A 19,926-nucleotide genomic window follows, 5' to 3' on the forward strand; every position below is an offset into this window, starting at 1 on the left:
GAAATAGAAATTGGGTTGGGTCTTGACCCGCCCAAGTTTAGTTTGGGCTCAAATGAGTTGGGTTTAAATGGGCTAAAAAATGGGTTGGGTCTTGACCCGCCCAATTTGACCCGATTAATCTCTATAATTTTAACATAGTGATATTTAACTTTTATAATCACAATGCGAATTTCAGCTCAAGATTTTTTTTTAAAAAAAGTAACAAATTGATAGATAAATCCTAAAAGATGTTAAATAGATAATAATTCATTTCTTTGGTATAGAAACATATCTTAGTAAAGAGTTTTAAAACGGGTTGAAATTGGAGATTGAATTGGGCTCAATTGAGGATTCTCTTAAAATGGGTTAGTCTTGAATGAGTTGAGATTAAACCTAATTCAAATTATCTTGAGCCCAACCCTTAACATTCTGGGCGGGTTACCTATGTTTGGGTTAATTTTTGACACCCCTAATTTTGATAAACAATTTTCTGGGTCGAAATTTGATGAGTCGATTGTGCTGGCCAATCATTTTAAAAAGAGTTTTGGCATGTTAAGTTATGAGAAAAACAACATTAAAGCACGTTTATTTAACAGAGAAATTATATAAAATATTTAGGATGAAAAACATTAAAGTTGAGAGCAAATTATTAACTTGTATTTTGTTTATAGTTATGACATTGCTATTTCAAAGAGAAAAATGGAGAGATAGAGGAAAGAGACTGTAGCAAAAAGGGAGAAAGAAACCTGTATTTAAAGTTGACGGGTTATTACAAAGAAGAAGAGGAGAAGAAGAGAGAGATGGAGAACACGGGGAAAGACACGACAAAAATAAAAAAGAAATAGGAAAAAAGAGTCTGTATTTAATTGAAAGAAAGATGTATTAAATTAATAAAGGGAAGTTTGACATATGTAAAAAAGGATATTTTTGTCTTAGGAAAATTAAATTTCTGCTTCTGTTTCATGGAAAAGGCAGAAATTTGTAGTTTCTTCTCAACAACATAAATGCTACTTCTCCCGCAGCTCAAAAGTACTTATTTCATTTGGTCAAAAACCTCAAAAATAAGTGTGTTTCTGATATAAAAGAGTTGCTTTTAGCCTCCAAGAAGCTTGGCCAAACAAGCTATAAGTTAGCTATTATGGGAGGAAAGAGATAGATTGAATAATATTGGGACACATGAAGTTGCTGGGAAAGTACAATTCAGTGAAAATTATAGAATTTGCGTTTTGAGTAAAAAAGTAAGGAGTACCTTGGTACTATATGAACCTTGGACATTTGTTGAAGCTTCAGAATTCTCAGAGACTATAGAAGAAGATGGACATGACATATTCCGTCTGTCAACAGCATAAGCAATATTTCTGCAGTCAGTATGTTGTCTACAAGTTGGGCACATTAACCAGCTAAACTGAGGCTTCCCATGAAGGGCTAATCTCTTCTCAGTCATTGCAAACAAACCTGCAATGGCAACCATCAAAGTTAGAGCATAGTATCCACCTTTAGCACTCCTCACATAACAGAAAAATGTTTATAGCATTTATTCAAGTTAAAGCTACATGAATATGCAGGTTCTGTAACTTTCTACAACCCCACAAAAAAAATAGTTTGTCCAAGCTGTGTAACTCAAATGTTGTTTATGCAGAAAGGAAGATTATCCTCTATTCTCTTCTGGCAATGTCCGAAACCCCTCAATTTTAGGGGCAATTCAAAACAATAAAAAAGAAAAGCACACAAGGATAATATAGCTATTAGGAACAAAATTCTTGGCACAAATGTGAAATACAGAAAGTGCAGATAAGAAGGGCATATCAACTGTCAAATTAGATAGCTGGATTAGATATATCAACATGTGTAAACAGACGTATACTTGCGAAAGTATCCCACATCTAAATGGCCAGGATCTCTAGTTCTATTCTGGAATCAAAAATAAATTGTAACTAAATACTCCCTCCATCCTACATTATGTGACACCGTTTAACTTGGCACAAAGTTTAAGAATAAAAGGAAGACATTTAAAACTTGTGATCTAAAAAAACATTAGATATTTGTGTAGCTATAAAACATTTCATTTAGGGTAAAAAGAAAATTTTAAAACTAAGTCGTTTTAAATTATAGAAAGGTGACATTCTTTTAGGGACATGATGAGCATTGAATTAAGCTAATTCCAGACAGTGTTGGATGTGAATTTTGTTATTATTCTTCTAATTTTATAATGAAGGTGTTGCTTATTCAAGTGTTGAATGTGATTAGTGGAAAAAAGACCCAACAGGAGTGCTGAAGGAATGAAAAGAACATAAAAATGTGCGAAGTTGCAAGACTGCGCAGCCGAGAAGAAATGGGATGAGGCCAGTGGACCTCTGCCCGCTGGCTGCGCACTCAAGTACCCAGCTGCACGACCATGCAGTGTGGGGGCGAGAAAAATCAGCAAAAAGGGGCAATTTTGGGAGTTTCAAGGAGACTCTACACTATATGAGTTTGGAACTTGTCACAATGCTATGGTATCGAGAAAAAGGTGAGGATACGAAGGAGAAAAAGGGGTACACTACTGATAAAATCATATATGATATGCTATTAAATAGTTTAGGAATTAGATCAAATAAAATCATCCCTTGATTCTAAAATCTCCTAGAATCAAGGGATCTGATTGCTAGTTTGTTTATTTTTCTGTAGTATAATTGTGTACCCTCTATGTATATGAATAGAGCCTAGAGGTCATATTATTGTTTTAATTTATTAATATATTGATGGGTGTTGAAAAGAAGGAGAGAATCGGAAATTGAAAATAAATAAATTGAAAAGTTAAAATTTGAAATTCTCTTGTTATCAGTGATCTTTTCAATTTGAAAAATAATAATGGGTCATGAGATAATCATTGGATGGAAATTAAGTGAGGGATAGGGATTAGCCAATTAGTGGACGTATAGGTTAGCTGCTGGATGCATATTTTTATTTTCGTTCTTTCTGTAGTTGAAATTTAAAATATGGTACCACATTATTATTAAAGCCCTGATACCATTTTGCCACGACTCAAAATTGAACGTGATGACACTTGTCTTATCCCACCAAGACAAGTCAGCCTAAAATTCAACTAAAATCTTCCTTATAAATAATGTTTTAACCCAGGAATCTGTAGTAACAAACTATTTGGTTTCTTAAATGTGAATGGACATCGAATCTCATTATATGAAACATGTGACAAAATTGATAACTCCTTAAGTAGTTAGTATTCACACTTGACAATTGACGTATTCGTTTCCAGATACCACTAATACCACATCGTGAAAGTCCGTTAGATCCACCACTGGAACACATCATACCTATCAAGAAGATCGTACCCAAACATTTCTACACACTGAATAACTGCAAAACATTATCAAATCCATTCCGTCTCTAGCCTAATCGATATGCATTCTTTCTAAGATCACGTCGATGGCAGAAGTAACACGCTCCATAACTCCAACCAAGTAAGCATCGATATCGTTGTAGTAGTCGTATCATGACCCTCTTTGATATACACTCAATCTATGAAATCGTAGTAGAGATTCTGATCTCAATTGGCGCACAACATTCTCATCATTCGCTAAGCAACCCATATATGTTGTGACAACTTTACTAACTGTAGTTTCCAAAGTTACAGTGTTCATAATCTAGCCATCATTTTAATCATTCTACTTCTAATTGTCGAACCACTCAAGATATTGCCTATACCACACAAGTACTATTCCCTCTGCTAGGGTAACTAACCAAAAAAAAAGATAACACGCTCATGAAGTCCCTCAAACACTTGTTCAACCTCATCATTCAAATATCCTCAAAATGCATCATCGAGCTATCACCTTACTCAATCCCTTCAAATTGCTGAACATTCTGAATCTGACCATGCATCCTTTTCATAAGTCTATCACTTCCACCTTAGTATATGGTCTAACATCCAAGCCATCAAGACACACCAATGGCTTACTTAAGGAACCACACACGACTCATCACTATAAGTGAGAGAGAATGGAATGAAGCGATACGAATCAGAACGAACAAAAGATGTACGATAGAGATTCAAGAAGTGGAGATTTTTTCTAAAAGTCACAATAGCCTCTGATGATAAGCAACAGACGTCTCCGTGCTGATCCTCAAGACTTGTACACACGTGAGACCTATGAACCTGACTCTGATACCATTTTGTCACGACCCAAAAATAGACGTGATGACACTCATACAATAAATGCGGAAGTAAGATAAGAAAAGAGACTAACACCATCTAATACTGTGGAAATCATAATCAACTCAAAATAAAACCCCAAAACCTGGTTGTCACGTGTACAAGCCTCTAAAGTATTACAATTGATTCGAAAGAAAAATACAAGTCTCAAATGACAATGTTTCTAGAATAGAACAAGATCATAAATAAGGAGCAAAAGGGTCCGCTGAGATGACAAACAACTACCTCACAAATCTCAGTATCACAAAGATCCGGACTCGTATCCTACACAATTGTAGAAGCAAGGGGTGAGTACCAAACCACACGATACTCAACAAGCAAACTCCTAAACACAAAGTAAGAGTATAGAATACGGGTACTCCTACCCATTCCAAACGAATCTCCACACCTACAACCTGCATAAAACCAGCTCAACCTAGTAGTTCACAATTTACATAACACATAGCTCAATAACAACACTCCAACAATTACAGATCAACAACACACGAGATCAAGTTCCTCAATCACAAGTTCTACAGAAAGGCACTCACAAGTTATAAAGATATGCAATGTAGTGAAATGCAATGCCAAGTATTGTGATGCATGTTTGACCTAGTGATACACACCCACTGTCTCGCAGTCCGGGACCCATGAGGGACATATTTGTCCATGCATCCGTCGCGGCGTAAGACACGTCTCTCAATAATAGAATTTGTCGTAGCGCACAACACGTCCCTCGCTAATAGAATTCGTCGTGGCGTACGACACGTCCCTCGAATCATAATATTTGTTGCGGCGCACAACACGTCCCTCAAAATGGTACATCTTTTTTAATTTCTTATTCTTCCTCAATTCACATAACACTTGTCACAATCATGTCTCAGAACCAATGCAAATGACATGTTCACACAATTGATGACGAGATGATCATTTCCATAACAATTCACAACAACACAACTGCGATACAACAATAAGTCTTTCAAACCATTCACAACACATCACACACCAGTAACTAAACACATTGCCTTTATTACCCCCTTTTCATCATTAGAATTATTCAATATGGACCAATCAACCCGTCACAAAGTCTCATTACTCATCAACACATACCACAAGGAAATACACGATTCTATACACTTAACAAGGGTCGAGAAATCCACTTGCCTCAAATAATCAAACAATAACTCCAAAACTTGAGTCTTCTCCTTTTGTTGGGCTTCCAAATCAATGCAATCTATTCAAATAAATAATCACAATAAGATTTTGAAACTAACACCCATATTACTATATGTCTAGCGTAGACCCAAAAAATCACCCAACTCTCTAATCAAGTTCCTAATCTTGATGCCAATTAACAAGTCAACTCTTATATTTTCTAAATTTCAAGCCTAGGATTAAGTTCCAATTTCTCCAATATCAATAATTTATTGATATTCATATAATACAATACACCTAATATTTAATTACATATACCAATATTAATAAAACTTGAATTTTTATACGATGATCAGAAGATAAAGAAACAGGAAATCAAATTCATGGTTATCGTATAAAAATTCAAGTTTTAATAATATTGGTGTATGTAATTAAATATTAGGTGTATTGTATTATATGAATATCATTAAATTATTGATATTGGAGAAATTGGAACTTAATTCTAGGCTTGAAATTTAGAAAATATAAGAGTTGACATATTAATTGGCATCAAGATTAGGAACTTGATTATATAGTTGGGTGATTTTTTGGGTCTACGCTAGACATATAGTAATATGGGTATTGTTAGTTTCAAAATCTTATTGTAATTATTTATTTGAATAGATTGCATTGATTTGGAAGCCCAACAAAAGGAGAAGGCTCAAGTTTTGGAGTGATTGTTCGATTATTCGAGGCAAGTGGATTTCTCGACCCTTGTTAAGTATATAGAATCGTGTATTTCCTTGTGGTATGTGTTGAGGAGTAATGAGTCTTTGTATGGATTGACTTGTCCATATTGAATAATTCTAATGATGAAAAGGGGAATGGGGTAATAAAAGGCAATATGATTATTTACTAGTGTGTGATGTGTTGAGAATGGTTTGAAAGACTTATTGATTCATTGTTGATGTTGTATCACGATTGTGTTGTTGTGAATTGTGCATTGTTCATTGTTATGGAAATGGTCATTTCCTCATTAATTGTGTAAACATGTCATTTGCATTGGTTCTGAGACATGGTTGTGACAAGTGTTATGTGAATTGAGAAAAAATAAGAATTAAAAAGGATGTACCATTTCGAGGGACGTGTCGCGTGCCACGACGGATATTATGATTCGAGGACGTGTCGTACGCCACAACGAATTCTATTATCGAGGGACGTGTCGCATGCCGCGACAGATGCATGGATAGATATGTCCCCCATGAGTTCCGGACCGAGAGACAGCGGGTGTATATCACTAGGTCAGACATGCATCACAATACTTGGTATTGCATTTCACTACATTGCATATCTTTATCATTTGTGAACTTGTGAGTGCCTTTCTATGGAACTTGTGATTGAGGAACTTGATCTCGTGTGTTGCTGATCTGTAATTGTTGGAGTGTTGTTATTGAGCTATGTGTTATGTAAATTGTGAACTGCTAGGTTGAACTAGTTTATGCAGGTTGTAGTTGTGGAGGTTCGGTTGGAGGGGTAGGAGTACCCATATTTTTATTTTTTTATTTTTTTTTGATTTGCACTGGGTGTCCGAGTCTCTTTGAGCCCCGACTAATCCCGGGGGTGCACAGGCCCTCGGCAAGGAGTTTCCCGCAAGTGCACCACGGTTAATTCAGGTTTTACCCAGTCCGATGGCCCTCAGAAATTGTTTGCACCCAGTGGGTTTCGAACTTGAGACCTTGAAAGGGAGCAAACCCCAAGGCTCAAGTCAATTGCCAGCAGGCCAACCCCTGAGGGTTAGGAGGAGTACCCATATTCTATACTCTTACTTTGTGTTTAGGAGTTTGCTTGATGAGTACCGTGTGATTTGGTACTCACCCATTGCTTCTACAATTGTGTAGGTTACGAGCCCGGATCTTTGTGATACTCTCTCTTCTCTCCTTGTCTGAGGCTTTCTGTGGAGATTTGTGATGTAGTTGTTTGTCATCTCAGTGGATCCTCTTGCTCCTTATTTATGATCTTGTTCTATTCTAGAAACAAGGTCATTTGAGACTTGTATTTTTCTTTCGAATCAATTGTAATACTTTAGAGGCTTGTACACGTGACAACCAAGTTTTGGGGTTTTATTTTGAGTTGATTATGATTTCCATAGTATTAGATGGTGTTAGTCTCTTTTCTTGTTTTACTCTACATTTATTGTATTAGTTGGATTTTAGGCTGACTTGTTTTAGTGGGATAAGATGAGTGCCATCACGTCCATTTTTGGGTCGTGACAAAATGGTATTTAGGCTGACTTGTTTTAGTGGGATAAGATGAGTGCCATCACGTCCATTTTTGGGTCGTGACAATGGATAAATAAGATTGTACAACTTTGGTACCAAAACTTATACGACCTTTCGTGAGTACTGTATACCAATAGGGATAACCAAAGAACTCAAAATTGCGAGTTGAACTGCAGAACCCAAAAAGTTGCATACTTTGTTAGCCTTATGCAAACTAGGGAGGCTAGCTCCTCATATGTGTACTAGTTTGATAATTCCCCTAGATTGACTAATTTTCCAACTTGACCAATACGGATTCCAATAAACTCAGAAGAGACTTGGGGGGTGGAGACACTCTTACCTACAATCTCTTGAATCGACACAAACTTAGCTAAGAAGGAAGCCCAATCGAAGAAAAAAACTATACAGACGACACTAACTAGTAGGGATTAAAGTTCATCCATGTTGGTATGCCCACATCGATCAGGGTGTTTTTTCAGAAATGTTTTTAGTATGTTCATAGAGTTGTATGCCATTGTAGGGATAAGAATGAGCTGTAGAAGATATTTAGTCAGAGAACCTCTAAAATGCCTCAAACAATAAATTTGAGTATTTGAATGCAATGGGTCTAACAGAATGGAATAGACATAGAGGATTCATATAGTTGATCTAAACTAGCTTGATATTGAAGCGTACTAATTGTTATGTATATTAACATTGTAGCAATAAAGAACTGCTATAATACTTTCAAAGTGAAAATAACTGCTCTAAACTAATATCAACCCAGGATATGCATGTATCTCACCCCAATATATTAAGAAACATGTCTATTTTACAAATTCTACTCTTTTGCTCAGTAGGGTAATCTTCTTAATCAAACTTTCATTCACTAAGGTGGAAGAATATCACCTATCAATAAAGAAGGAGAAGTAAGAAAAAAAAAGTAGTCATGTACATGCACTAAGCTTAGTAAAATAAAAATGATCTTATATTAGAATAACTGAAAATTCCATTTTTATGGTGTACACTATTTAGTCATGTCCTTGGAATATATGTACATTTTAGCAAGGAGAAAGTTCAGTTTCTAGAATCCTTAGGTAAAATGCATGCAGTTACAATATACAGCTTGCCAGCAACAGCGTTTTTAGAACCAAGAGGTTCAGTAACAAAATGCAGTTATGCTTGGTAACATAAATAATATATAACTTGGTAATATAAATAGTACATTTGGAATTACAGTGCCTTGAAGCAGAAATAGGGATACAAGGCCATGAGAAACTTACAATTACAACAAATGACATGCCCACATTGGAACACCATCTTTTGATTATTGAGCTTCTCTTGACAAACAGGGCATGTATCTTCCTCAGTAATAGCTTGGTATTCCTTTTTTTCTTCTGCATGAGCCGCTGCGACAATTGTGGCTTGAGTTACATTTGAATTTTCACTACTTGCAAGATGGTTAGTTTGTTTGGATTGTACCAAACCCTGTGAAAGAGAATATCCACAGGAATGTGAACACACAAAATAAGTTTGAAACAAGCTAATGCAGATAATAAGCAGTTGCTTGTAAACTTAAAATATAAATGGGTGATGCCGCTTTATATGATTCCGGTGTCAAACAATTAGACATCCAAAGTCACCAATAAGTTGGTTTTCTCTTTGTACTTCTAAGAAAAGACTAAGTAATGATGGAAAATGGATGTACCCGCCTCTAAAATTTAAAAAGCAAAAATAGGGGAGCAAAAGAAGAATTAAAAAAAGTTGTTCCTAAAGTCAAAGGAAATACATGCACAAACATAGACTCAAAGTGTTTTTCATCATTTCTTTTCTTGCATACATTTCAGGACCATTTAGGAACACAATACCATGGAAACATCAGGAGTATCAAACATATTTTCTAGAATTAGGAGAAATGAATCTAGAATTGGCACCTTACCGACAAATGACCCATAGTCTTAATAGTTTCACAACTTCTGAAAACTATAGTTACGGTTCCTATTTTGAATAATTTTTTACGCCTTCCATTTCAATTCGTTTGTCCTACTTTCTTTTTTAGTACGTTTTAAAATGAATGTCTCTTTCCCTTTTTAGCAACTCTTTATTTCCAACTTTCCACATGGCATGTTTAAGACCACAAGATCAAAGGGCATTTTGGTACATTTGACATATCTTTGATTTAAGACCACAAGATTCAAAAGTCTCCATTACTTTCTTAAACTCTGTGTCAAGTCAAATTAGGACAAAGTCAAACAAATTGAAATGGAGGGAGTATTACTTTTTGGACTTATATTATTCCTATGGAAGTGGTTCAATATACAAGATAGACAACAAACTGAGTGGGATAAGTTCATAGACCATATTAGTTTAATTGCAAAATGTCGAGTTCTGGTAATGTCTATTACTGAAAGCATATATGATTCACATCCAGATGACTACTGAATTTCATAACAATCTTCATATAGAACACAAGAGAACTCTGAACCTTTTGTTGTTACCTTCAGGTAGCGAAGCTGCCCCTTTATTCTTGATAAAGAAGATAAAAATAAAAACTTTTCACTAGACCATTCAGCATTGGCTGCATCTAGTTCTCCCGGATCTAAGGCATCAATGGATTTGTCATTCTCATCTTCTTTTAAGCGTAGTCGGGAAGTTGCCATCATAATCTCATCATGAGCACGTAGAACATGGGCTTGAGCTGTTGCCAGGAGCCTTGCTTGTGCATACTCCTTCCGCATCCCCTACAAAGAACTATAGAATGAACTACCTTACATAAAGATACACATTGTCAAGATGCTGTCATGAAGGCTTTGTCTTGAACAGACATTAATAGACTATTATGCCCATAAATAGAAAAGTTCCCTTCTTTAGAGAATGGAAAAGATCTCAAAGGCAAACCAGATTAAGGCCTCATTGTTTGCACTTAATGAAGGTCTGAAACTTAATCATTCAAATGATACTCATTAAGTGCATTTGTTTTTCTTAAAATTCTACCACTTATTGGGTCTTAAAACATCTGAATGGTCAGATTTGAGATGGAGTCTGAAACTCATTTCAGCGCTCGTCGGTAGGTGATTAATGCATTAATTGCTCAGTTGAATCCAATATGACGAACTGATTTTATTATAATCATCCAAATATGTTGTGGGTCATAGCAGCCTTTCTACATAACTGATGTATTATATTTTGTCTTATTTCAAGACATAAATCTATCTTTGTCTTTGCTTGTATTGTTATTAGAGGATAATAAATTAATTAATGTTGTGGCCATAAACAATAAGTACAATCCAAATATTCAGTTAAAAAAACTCAATAGTTTTTAAAATTTGTGGATTTAAAAATATTTGATTAATTTGATACATTGGATGATATATTATGGAATATTCATATTTTATTAGTTTAGTGGTCTTATTATGTTATATTAATATTTTCTCAAATATATTAATGATGTAATATTTAATTACTATATTGTTTAAATTTTATGTTGTGAATAATATTTGAGTATATTAGTATTATTGTATTTTTTTATATTTAATTATCTATTAATTCAATATATTCAAATGTTAAGAAAACAAGCCGTCTTCATCATTCAGTGTTCAGATCTACAACATCTTAATTATTCAGATGTGCTTTCAGATTCAAACGCCTTAAGCTTAATGAAAACAAATGAGGCCTTAAAAGGACAACTGTTCAGACAAAGGCTTTAATTCAGAGATACCTCAAGAAGCTGCAGCTGCTTTCTGGCAGCCGATACACCTTCAGCATCTAACAGGCCCCTGGAGTTGCTCTTGATAAGGACCAACACTACTTCCAAATCAGATGGAGCTTTGGACACCTATTAAATGCACAATCATTAAAAATTTCGTACATTAAAGCTAGAACTATGTAGGTCTTATCCTGACCGATGACAGGAATCAGAGAACCAAATATGGAGAGATAATACCTAACTTATTCTCAAATCTGAATTTCCATATTATTCCAGTCAAAAGAAACAGAAATTTTCAAATATATGTAATATCAGGGAACACAATTTGCAAAAGCAAATTCAGACTCTGTGGAAGATGAGATGCATTTTACTTGACGTCATAACATTAACTATGTTTTCTTGCAGCTCAAAGAAGTATGTTGCCGAATCTCTCTTCATCAAATGTATGAACATGATAAATATGTTACTTTCTGACTGCAGGGTGGATGTGAGAGTTTCAGGTAAACTCATTCAAGGTAAAAAACGAAACCATTCAGGTTGAGCAACATTAACAGCAATCTCACCAGAGATGGTGAAAGAGGAATTAACAGCAGCAAAGTACCAGAGCCTTTTGCCTTCATTAGAGCACTTATAAGTTATAAGCACACTTCATAATTGGATATAACTGTAGCTTCTTTCAATCATTGGTTCAAGAAATCCTATACTACTATGAAGTATGAACACCAGAATTTGATAAAATTGAAAAGAACTTCATACTTCTTCCAGTCTTTGGCAGTCTAAGAACTAGACTGACACAGTGAAAAGCACAAAGGCTGCTGCTGCTTTAGCTGAAGTGAAAACAATCATATATTTTAGGAACAAGCAGAGATACAATCATTACGCACCACAATGTTTTCTAAGTCCCTCTTCTTTCCAAAATCTTCATATTCGATGGTAGCTGAACCTGAATTCCTGTCTGTTCGGGCTAAAGTTGTATAAAAACGATTCAGTTGAGACTTCTTCTTCTGCAGATCTACAGCCTCCTCAGCAGATGTAATCACCTCCCCACTCTTCCCTTTGTTAAGACGAAAAAGTCTGGCTTCATAAACCTGGAGAAAGTACAACATCACTACACCACATTAACCCCAAGAGAGGTAATGGGAGGAAAATCTCAGAATATAGTACGCATCACAATATTTAGATACCTAATGGCATAACTTCAATAATCAACAAAGAAAGAAGAAACTAGAAAATCAGACCTGGAACAAGTCATTTAGTTCACAGTGAACACATAATACCCCTTCAGAATCAGCATAGCACTTTGGACAGTATCTAACACGAGCAATATCCTCCTTCCTAGGATTGCCCATTGTCTGGTCAATTTCCAAAAGCTTAACAAGTAAAGATTCCCTCGATCTTTCCAGTGAATCTAAACCACTCTGAATATAGATCTTCAAAGCAGTAATGCTATGGAAACTGTAGTGAAAACAATGTAAGAAAGTACACTATTAGCAAAATGATTGGGACAAATAGATTGCTAGTTCCACCTTCTGAGATAAAATTGGAAGGACACACTTATAAACAGGGAATACTGAAAGGAACAAAGGAAGGCTGATTTCTTTATGATTTTTTTTTAATAAAGAGGCAAGCTAATTATTTCTGTCAGATCCACTAACAGGTTCCTCTCCCCAAAGAAAGAACCAAGGATCGACTAAAAGAAGAGCAGAGAAGCACTGAGAAAATGAACGAGAAGGGGAGGGAGAATCAGGACCATCTTATAGCATATGCTTGTCCACGGTAGAAACCTAGCGTGTTGTGTTCATATGATCCACCGCAAGACAACTCTAGAAAGGAGTAAATAGCAGTGTTATGAAGTCACGGACATTATATATGTCCATTGTATGATCAACATCGTCTTTGAACAGAAAAACGGACAAGACCCACTACATACTCAAAAGGCTATAAACTACTCATTCTTTATAGAAAATACGTGTTAGAAGCTTGAGCATTTTAATAGTAGATTTAAAAATACATACATTATAGTAGGATGGTTTTTATAATAAAAATTTATTTCATGATGATGCACCAAGATGGTACCAAAAGTTCCAGTGTTTGGTATTGAGCTTTTAATAAATCAATTCAACTATTTATACGAAGTGGAATTTTTTCTTTCTTCAAGAGTGTTGAAGTGTATGATCATCTCATCTAAAAGCTGCTATTAGAGGGAGCACACTTTTATTATTTAATTATATTCTCAACACGCCCCACCACGTGCCAGCCTAATTCTTTTTTCATGGGCCAAGCACGTGGAAATACTTTTTGATATGGGTGGCGGTGAGATTCGATCTTAGGACCTCTGCCTGCTCTGATACCATGTTGAAGTGTGTGACCATCTCATTTAAAAGCTTAAGTTGTTAGAGGGAGCACACTTTTATTTAATTATATTCTCAACAAAGAGTATAAGCAAATAAAAGGAAGTTCTTTATTTTTTAAGTCGGCCTACAATCTAGACATATTACAATCTCCTTGAATCATATAACTTTAATCTCTTGTGTTTTTTAAGGAGCTAAATGAACCAAAATTAGCTTCCTCTATTTAGTTATGGTGCAAGGGACAAGGTATTCAGGACCACTTGGCTAAACAGGCTACGGATGTTGATGAAAAAGATAAAGAGACTATTTTACAGTATACCATTTCTGGAAACTTGAGGATAGTTAGTGCTTCACCCTTATACATTATGGACCATTTTGGGTGAAATCCCAAACTTTGGAGACTATTTTGGGTTTCTCTCCCTCCCCCCTTACTTTTGAGCTTATGGAAAACTGAAAAAGCAAAGGGATCATTCTACAATTCCTAGATGTAGTGCTACTGCAGCTGCTTGATTTCTCACCTCCAAAAGAAAATCATGGAGACTGGAGCAGAACCATATCTTTACATGCTGGCCCTGTAGTCTGAGTTGACTAGCTAGGTTGGAGACCCACCAGTGCAACTTATGACTGGCCTTGATGGTCCTACACCCAACCGTACAACTGCATTATGTTTACAAGCCCTTCCTCAAACAATGACAACTCCTGTTGCAACTAGATCACAAGATGAAGCCATGTCCAGTGCTCACTTTACAAGTGGCTCATATGTTACGTGCTCAAAAGAGAATGCCTGAACTGTTACCTACTTTGACACCATACATTAAGCCACAAGACCACAAAAGATCTGTTGCACTTGCGATTTCACAACACAAAAGTGCAGCTTATATAGTGCTTCTGTCACTACCAAACTTTATACATGTTTTTTTTTTTTATGAAGTAAGTTGTTTCATTAGAAAGCATCAAGTAGATGCATAATTACAGGGGCATAATTACAAGTAGGCAAAAATACAAAAGAGAATTGTAGGCCCCTATACATCTGTTCCTTCTAAATTTAGAGTACTAATGAAATCCAAAAACTGTTCAGTATTAGATACTGGGGACAGCTTTATCCAGCAAAAACGGTTAACTAAGCATTTGGTTTTAAGAGCATGGAGGATAGTTTACATAACCAAACTTTATACATGTTGTACAAGGGTGCAGTGCTCAACCTTCAAAGTCTTTCCTTTTTTGGTCTGACAATAACCATTATTACGCCTCAATCCTAAACAAGTTGGGGTCGGCTATATGAATCCTCATCGACCATGTTTCTTATTTAAGCTCAATTTACGTCATCATCATACCAAATTATATAAAAGTGAAAATAAGTTAAACATATAAAAATAATAGTAACAATAATAATAATATCAGAAATCCTCTATATTTTTTCTGAGAAAGTTAACAGTATATTCATCAACTTAAAACTCTGTGTTGGCATCCAACTTAATAGAAGAGATCAATGAGTCCTACTATCCTTTCCTACCTACAAGGACTCCAAAATTGTAATAAAGACACTGATTCTACTATAAAAAATTCTTTACACCAGAAATGGAAAGACAATACATTGAAGCTTAATCTTCTGTAAAGAACTGTGTTTGTCATACAAACACCTAGCATTTCTTTCTTTCCAAACAGTCCACCAGATGCAAGCTGGAATAGCCCTCCACCATTTCTTGTTATTTACATTCCTCCCCTCACTGTTCCAGAACCTTAGTAAATCCAAAGTACGCATTGGCATCACCCAATTCACTTTCTCCAAGGTCAGAACAATTGTCACAGTTGATCAGTGGCTCTGCAGTGCAAACACAGACGACTACTGTCTTCCTGGGCTCTATTGCATAGAAAGCACCTTGAGCTCATTTGCCAGCCCCATCTTTGCAGTTTCTCATGGGTAAGACATGCTTTATTAGCTACCAGCAAGGCAAAGCATGTTACTTTGAAAGGGATTCTGGTCTTCCAAATCTGTTTCCAAGGCCACCCCACCTGCTGGATCCCTCCATTGCTTTACCATATGTAATCCACTCCATTCCAAAGTCCTCTATATTCTTATTGCCATATAAATCTACGTTAAGTTCAAAATTACCTCTAGAAAAGCAATAGGTTCAAATTCAGCATATTTACTAGACTAAAACATATTCCCAACTAGTAGGTATCACTTAAATGGATCTATTCTTCCATTAGTGTCCTATCTTTAACCAAGTCTAAATTAATTCAATGAAATTGTAGGTCTTTCAATACAACTTCCTTCCATGTGATTTTACAACTATCTCGTCACCTTTCAGCACTCAAACTCACCATAGATTCCACCTATGGACCGGTGCATTTGTAGATCGATGCAAGGCATGACCAAACCATCTCAAGCAACCTTCTCTTATTTTATTCTCAATGTGTGCTACTTACACTTCTGGCCTGGTCATTATTTATCTTATCTAATCTTTGTATGACCACAAATGCATCTTAGCATCCGCATCTCTAAAACACTTAACTTATGGATATGTTGGACTTTAGCGGCCCAGCATTCAGTACCATATAATATTGTTGGTTTTATAATTGTTTTTTCAGACTTACCTTTCACAAATAGCACTTCACCCCAGGGATCTGACACAAATTGGAAACAAGATACGCAATGGCTACATTTGTTCAGCATTTACAGCATATTAGTGTCAGATGTTTTAGAAAACAAAACTTTAGCTACTGATTCGACAAAACAATTTATGTTTGAACCCAACCATTCGGTCAAATAAGACAGTACTAGAGAAGATGATTCCAGGAAAAGAACAAACTAATTTAAAAGAAACTTGGTACCAAATTTACATACAAAACAACAATAGAGTCCTTCACAGCAATTGCCACCAAACAGTTTCCAAATGATAGCAAATAATTTTGATGGACAAGAAAAGACCCTAGAGTAAAGAATAAATCCATTACTAACCAGGAAGCAACTTTGGATGCCCTAGAGGTGTTCAGAGTCCCAGAAACAGCTTCTCCTATTTTCCTGATCAATTCATTTGAGGAGTCCTTGTTTTGCTCAATATGATGCAAAGCTTCCAGCCACCAAGCAGTATACTGGTTCTTTCTATCACTGAATGCATTACATACCTTCAAATATAAGATAAAAGAAAATGTAAGAGGAACTTGGAAAGCTTGTATAGAGACAGAGACCAAGTACAAAAAGAAATAGGAAACAATTGAGGGGTCTAACTCATAACTCAAGAAATTCCAAGCACCTCAAGTTTAGTAGCTCATCATGACTGTAGATAAAGTCAGAACTGTCTTCTAATAACACATGAACTAATTAGTCTTACGACACCACTACTCACACCAAATTTAGATGCTTTTGGTCTATTGATGCTGCACAGTTTTTGAGGATACTCCTGAATATGAAAAATTAAACATCTTATGTGCAATTATTAGTCTATATTTCTCAAAAAAGTTGTCATATTGCTTGGTCTATTCAAATTATCTTCAAAACTCCTTCTTAAGTAAAAGTTTAAGCTGTTGGTGGTAATAGATATTTTCTTTTTCAGCTGTTGGCTGGAAGATAGTTTCTTTTTTCCCTTGGAGACTTTGCAGGCCGAATATCTGTGAGAGCCAAGAGCTTTCCCAGGACCTTCTCTTGGCAGTTATATTTCTTAGTTAGATACTCTCCGTCATCTAAGAGGTCAGTTTTCTGACAGAAGCACTCAAGAACAAACAGCATCCTCAAACAATTACAGATATCTTCTGTGCAAAAAGTCAGGTCTGTTCAAAGCAATAAGTATAGCCAAAGGTTTTCCACATCGATGAAGGCCTATCCTGAATATTACCTGATCATATGACTTTTTGAACTCTTGTTGGGCCCCTGCCAGCTTCAAATTAAAAACAGATAGGAATTTTTCCTTCAACTTTTTACATGCTATTGTCATTGTACATTTGGACAAAAAGTTTAACCTGTTGACAGAATTTTCGTCAACAGAATCGTTTTCCAGTGAATTTGACATTAAGTTGGATGGACCGTCAGAGTTAGTCAATAACAAGCTTTCTTCCTTAACTTTGTCTTCCCTGAATAGAGCACCTTTATCACTTTCTTCAGCATCTTCTATGTTGGATACTTCACCTCTTGTGCTTCCACATGCACATTCAAGCTTTTGCGAACTATCAGAGCTGAGTGGGAGTACCTCAGAAAGATTATGTGTAATATGAATGTTTAACAAAGGATCCAATCGGAAATCTTCGAAATGGTCTTCTGCTAAAGCCAGTGCTTCTTGGTACAATGATACGGCTTGGGTATAATTTTGATTAATTATAGCAATACCCGCCAGTGCGTTCAAAGCAACAACCAATCTCCGGAGGGCTTCCTCTCCTTCTACCTTAGTCTTGCTTACCAGAACCTACAAAAGTACCTTTTATACAAACGTTTGTCTGGAAACATATTTTAAGAAAGAACAGTTTTCTGACCCTGACTAACAACTTACCGACAGGATCTCCTCCATAGTCATGGGAGACTGTTGTAGCGATCGCAACCCAGAGCTCCCAACCTGAGGGTGGCAACAGGCTTGGCGTAGTTTTAGAAGTGAGTTAAAGAGCTTGGCAGCCTCTATATTGGTGATAACAACATCACTTGCGGCATCTTCCAATTGGGAACCTGCAATTGAAGTAAATCTCAGAATCCATTATTTTCAGTAGTATTATGAATGAAAAGAAGATATCTAACTACCAGGTATTTTTCTCTTGTATATGTCATTTTTTAAACTTCCAGTAAGTTCACGAGCATCATTCACACACGTATCGTGCTGCCTTTGATAAAAGTGCTCTTCAATTGGTGAAAGAGAAAGCCAAGAAACACATTCTTCTTGAGGTGGAAGCTGCAGTTCATCAGCAACATGCACCTTTGATGACCTCCACATCAGGTGCTTAAAGAAATCATGCGTGAAAGTCATCGCTCTGGAATCTCCCCTCTGGAAAAGAAAAGAGAGATTTCTGAGAGGGAGTGAGAAAGTGGAAAAGAGGACAAAAAGATGAGATAAGTGAACTTATAAGCATCAATTGCAGTAAATAGTATATTCAATGATTGTTAAAGAAAGGCCAGGGCACAGACCTCATAAGGATCGCGTATAACATCGGTCCACCACCTTAAAGTATAAAAGGGACTTGCATTGAGGAATCTCAAGAGACCAAACAAATCATCAAGTTTCCTTTGTATGGGAGTCCCTGTAATGCACCATCGATGAACTCCATGTAGTCTTAGGGCCATTTCAGTTGCAGCAGCAGCATTATTCTCCACCATTTGAGCTTCATCCAGACATATCCTCCACCATAATATTCTGGTTAATAGGGTAGGTATGACAGGATATCTGCAACATGAAACACCGGAGATTTATCCTCAATCTAGAAACAACGAAGGCCAAAAAATGAGGTATAAGTAGACAAACACAGCATTCTGGTCAGATTTCCTAGAATAAATTGATCCTGGATGACAAGGTCAAAAGACGGAAAACCAGCATTATCATCATTACTCAAGAATATCTTTATGGACTGAAAGTTCTAAGCCAGACGTGTACATAATCACCTCTCCAAAGATCTGTTAGCTTGAACAGTACCTTACATTCAAGCGAGATTGTCAGGGGATCATGCCCTGAACAAAACACATACCTATGATCCTCTAAACAAGTATTGTAAGTGCTTTTGAGAGCATTATTTTGCTTTCCACCAAGTTTCCAGAGAAAGAACAGAAGAAAGGAAAGAAGTACAAAAGGAGACTGAAATTTGACTAGAAGTAATGGTTTCAGACATCTCCTAAACATCAAGGAAAAACATAGAAAAAAACTGTGTCCAAAAAAATCCGTCCATCTCCTCACACTGAAAGCCTCAAGTATTTCCAAATAGTACAAGCTTTAAAACACCTTGCTATAGTTTCAGAGTTCACATCGGTCTGGAAAAGAAGCAAAAAACACTAGTTGCATCATAAATGCACATGTATGATCCTTAGCAACCACACATCCATGGTCATTATCAGCAAATATGAAACTAATGAAGGTAATAAGATTGTTCAGCAAAAGTAAACTAAGAACAATAGCTCATACAAAAAAAAAAGGAAAATTATAAGGGGTTCTTGGGCTAGCTTTTGGGGTTGAGTAGGTCCAAGGTCCATAACATGGTATCAAAGCAGGACCCATCCTAATTCTTGTTACGCGATGTTCACCCCCATATTAAATTGACACACTCCATATGTCCATCCCTGGGCATGGGGGGGGGGGGGGGGGGAAAAGAGCCCAACATCAGCAATAAGGGGGGAGG

General features: G+C 36.2%; 1 protein-coding gene across 2 annotated transcripts in view; it reads right to left on the reverse strand.

The window, feature by feature from the left end:
- Positions 1-19,926, reverse strand: part of LOC102582668 (E3 ubiquitin-protein ligase SHPRH) — a 31,053-nt gene that overhangs the window by 4,413 nt on the left and 6,714 nt on the right. Inside the window, exons 7-17 of one of the 2 annotated variants that reach the window (XM_015312898.1) lie at positions 18,728-18,983; positions 18,347-18,587; positions 18,105-18,274; positions 17,457-18,020; positions 16,583-16,749; positions 12,508-12,724; positions 12,154-12,357; positions 11,282-11,398; positions 10,062-10,304; positions 8,847-9,051; positions 1,229-1,434 (exon numbers count right to left, since the gene is read on the reverse strand). In XM_015312898.1, coding sequence (XP_015168384.1) covers positions 1,229-1,434; positions 8,847-9,051; positions 10,062-10,304; positions 11,282-11,398; positions 12,154-12,357; positions 12,508-12,724; positions 16,583-16,749; positions 17,457-18,020; positions 18,105-18,274; positions 18,347-18,587; positions 18,728-18,983 — 2,590 coding nt within the window. Of the gene's footprint in view, positions 1-1,228; positions 1,435-8,846; positions 9,052-10,061; positions 10,305-11,281; positions 11,399-12,153; positions 12,358-12,507; positions 12,725-16,582; positions 16,750-17,456; positions 18,021-18,104; positions 18,275-18,346; positions 18,588-18,727; positions 18,984-19,926 lie in introns of those variants that run through there. The other variant, XM_015312899.1, reaches the window with a different exon arrangement.

Source organism: Solanum tuberosum, unplaced genomic scaffold, assembly GCF_000226075.1.
Source record: "Solanum tuberosum cultivar DM 1-3 516 R44 unplaced genomic scaffold, SolTub_3.0 scf00219, whole genome shotgun sequence".
Taxonomy (NCBI): Eukaryota; Viridiplantae; Streptophyta; class Magnoliopsida; order Solanales; family Solanaceae; genus Solanum; species Solanum tuberosum.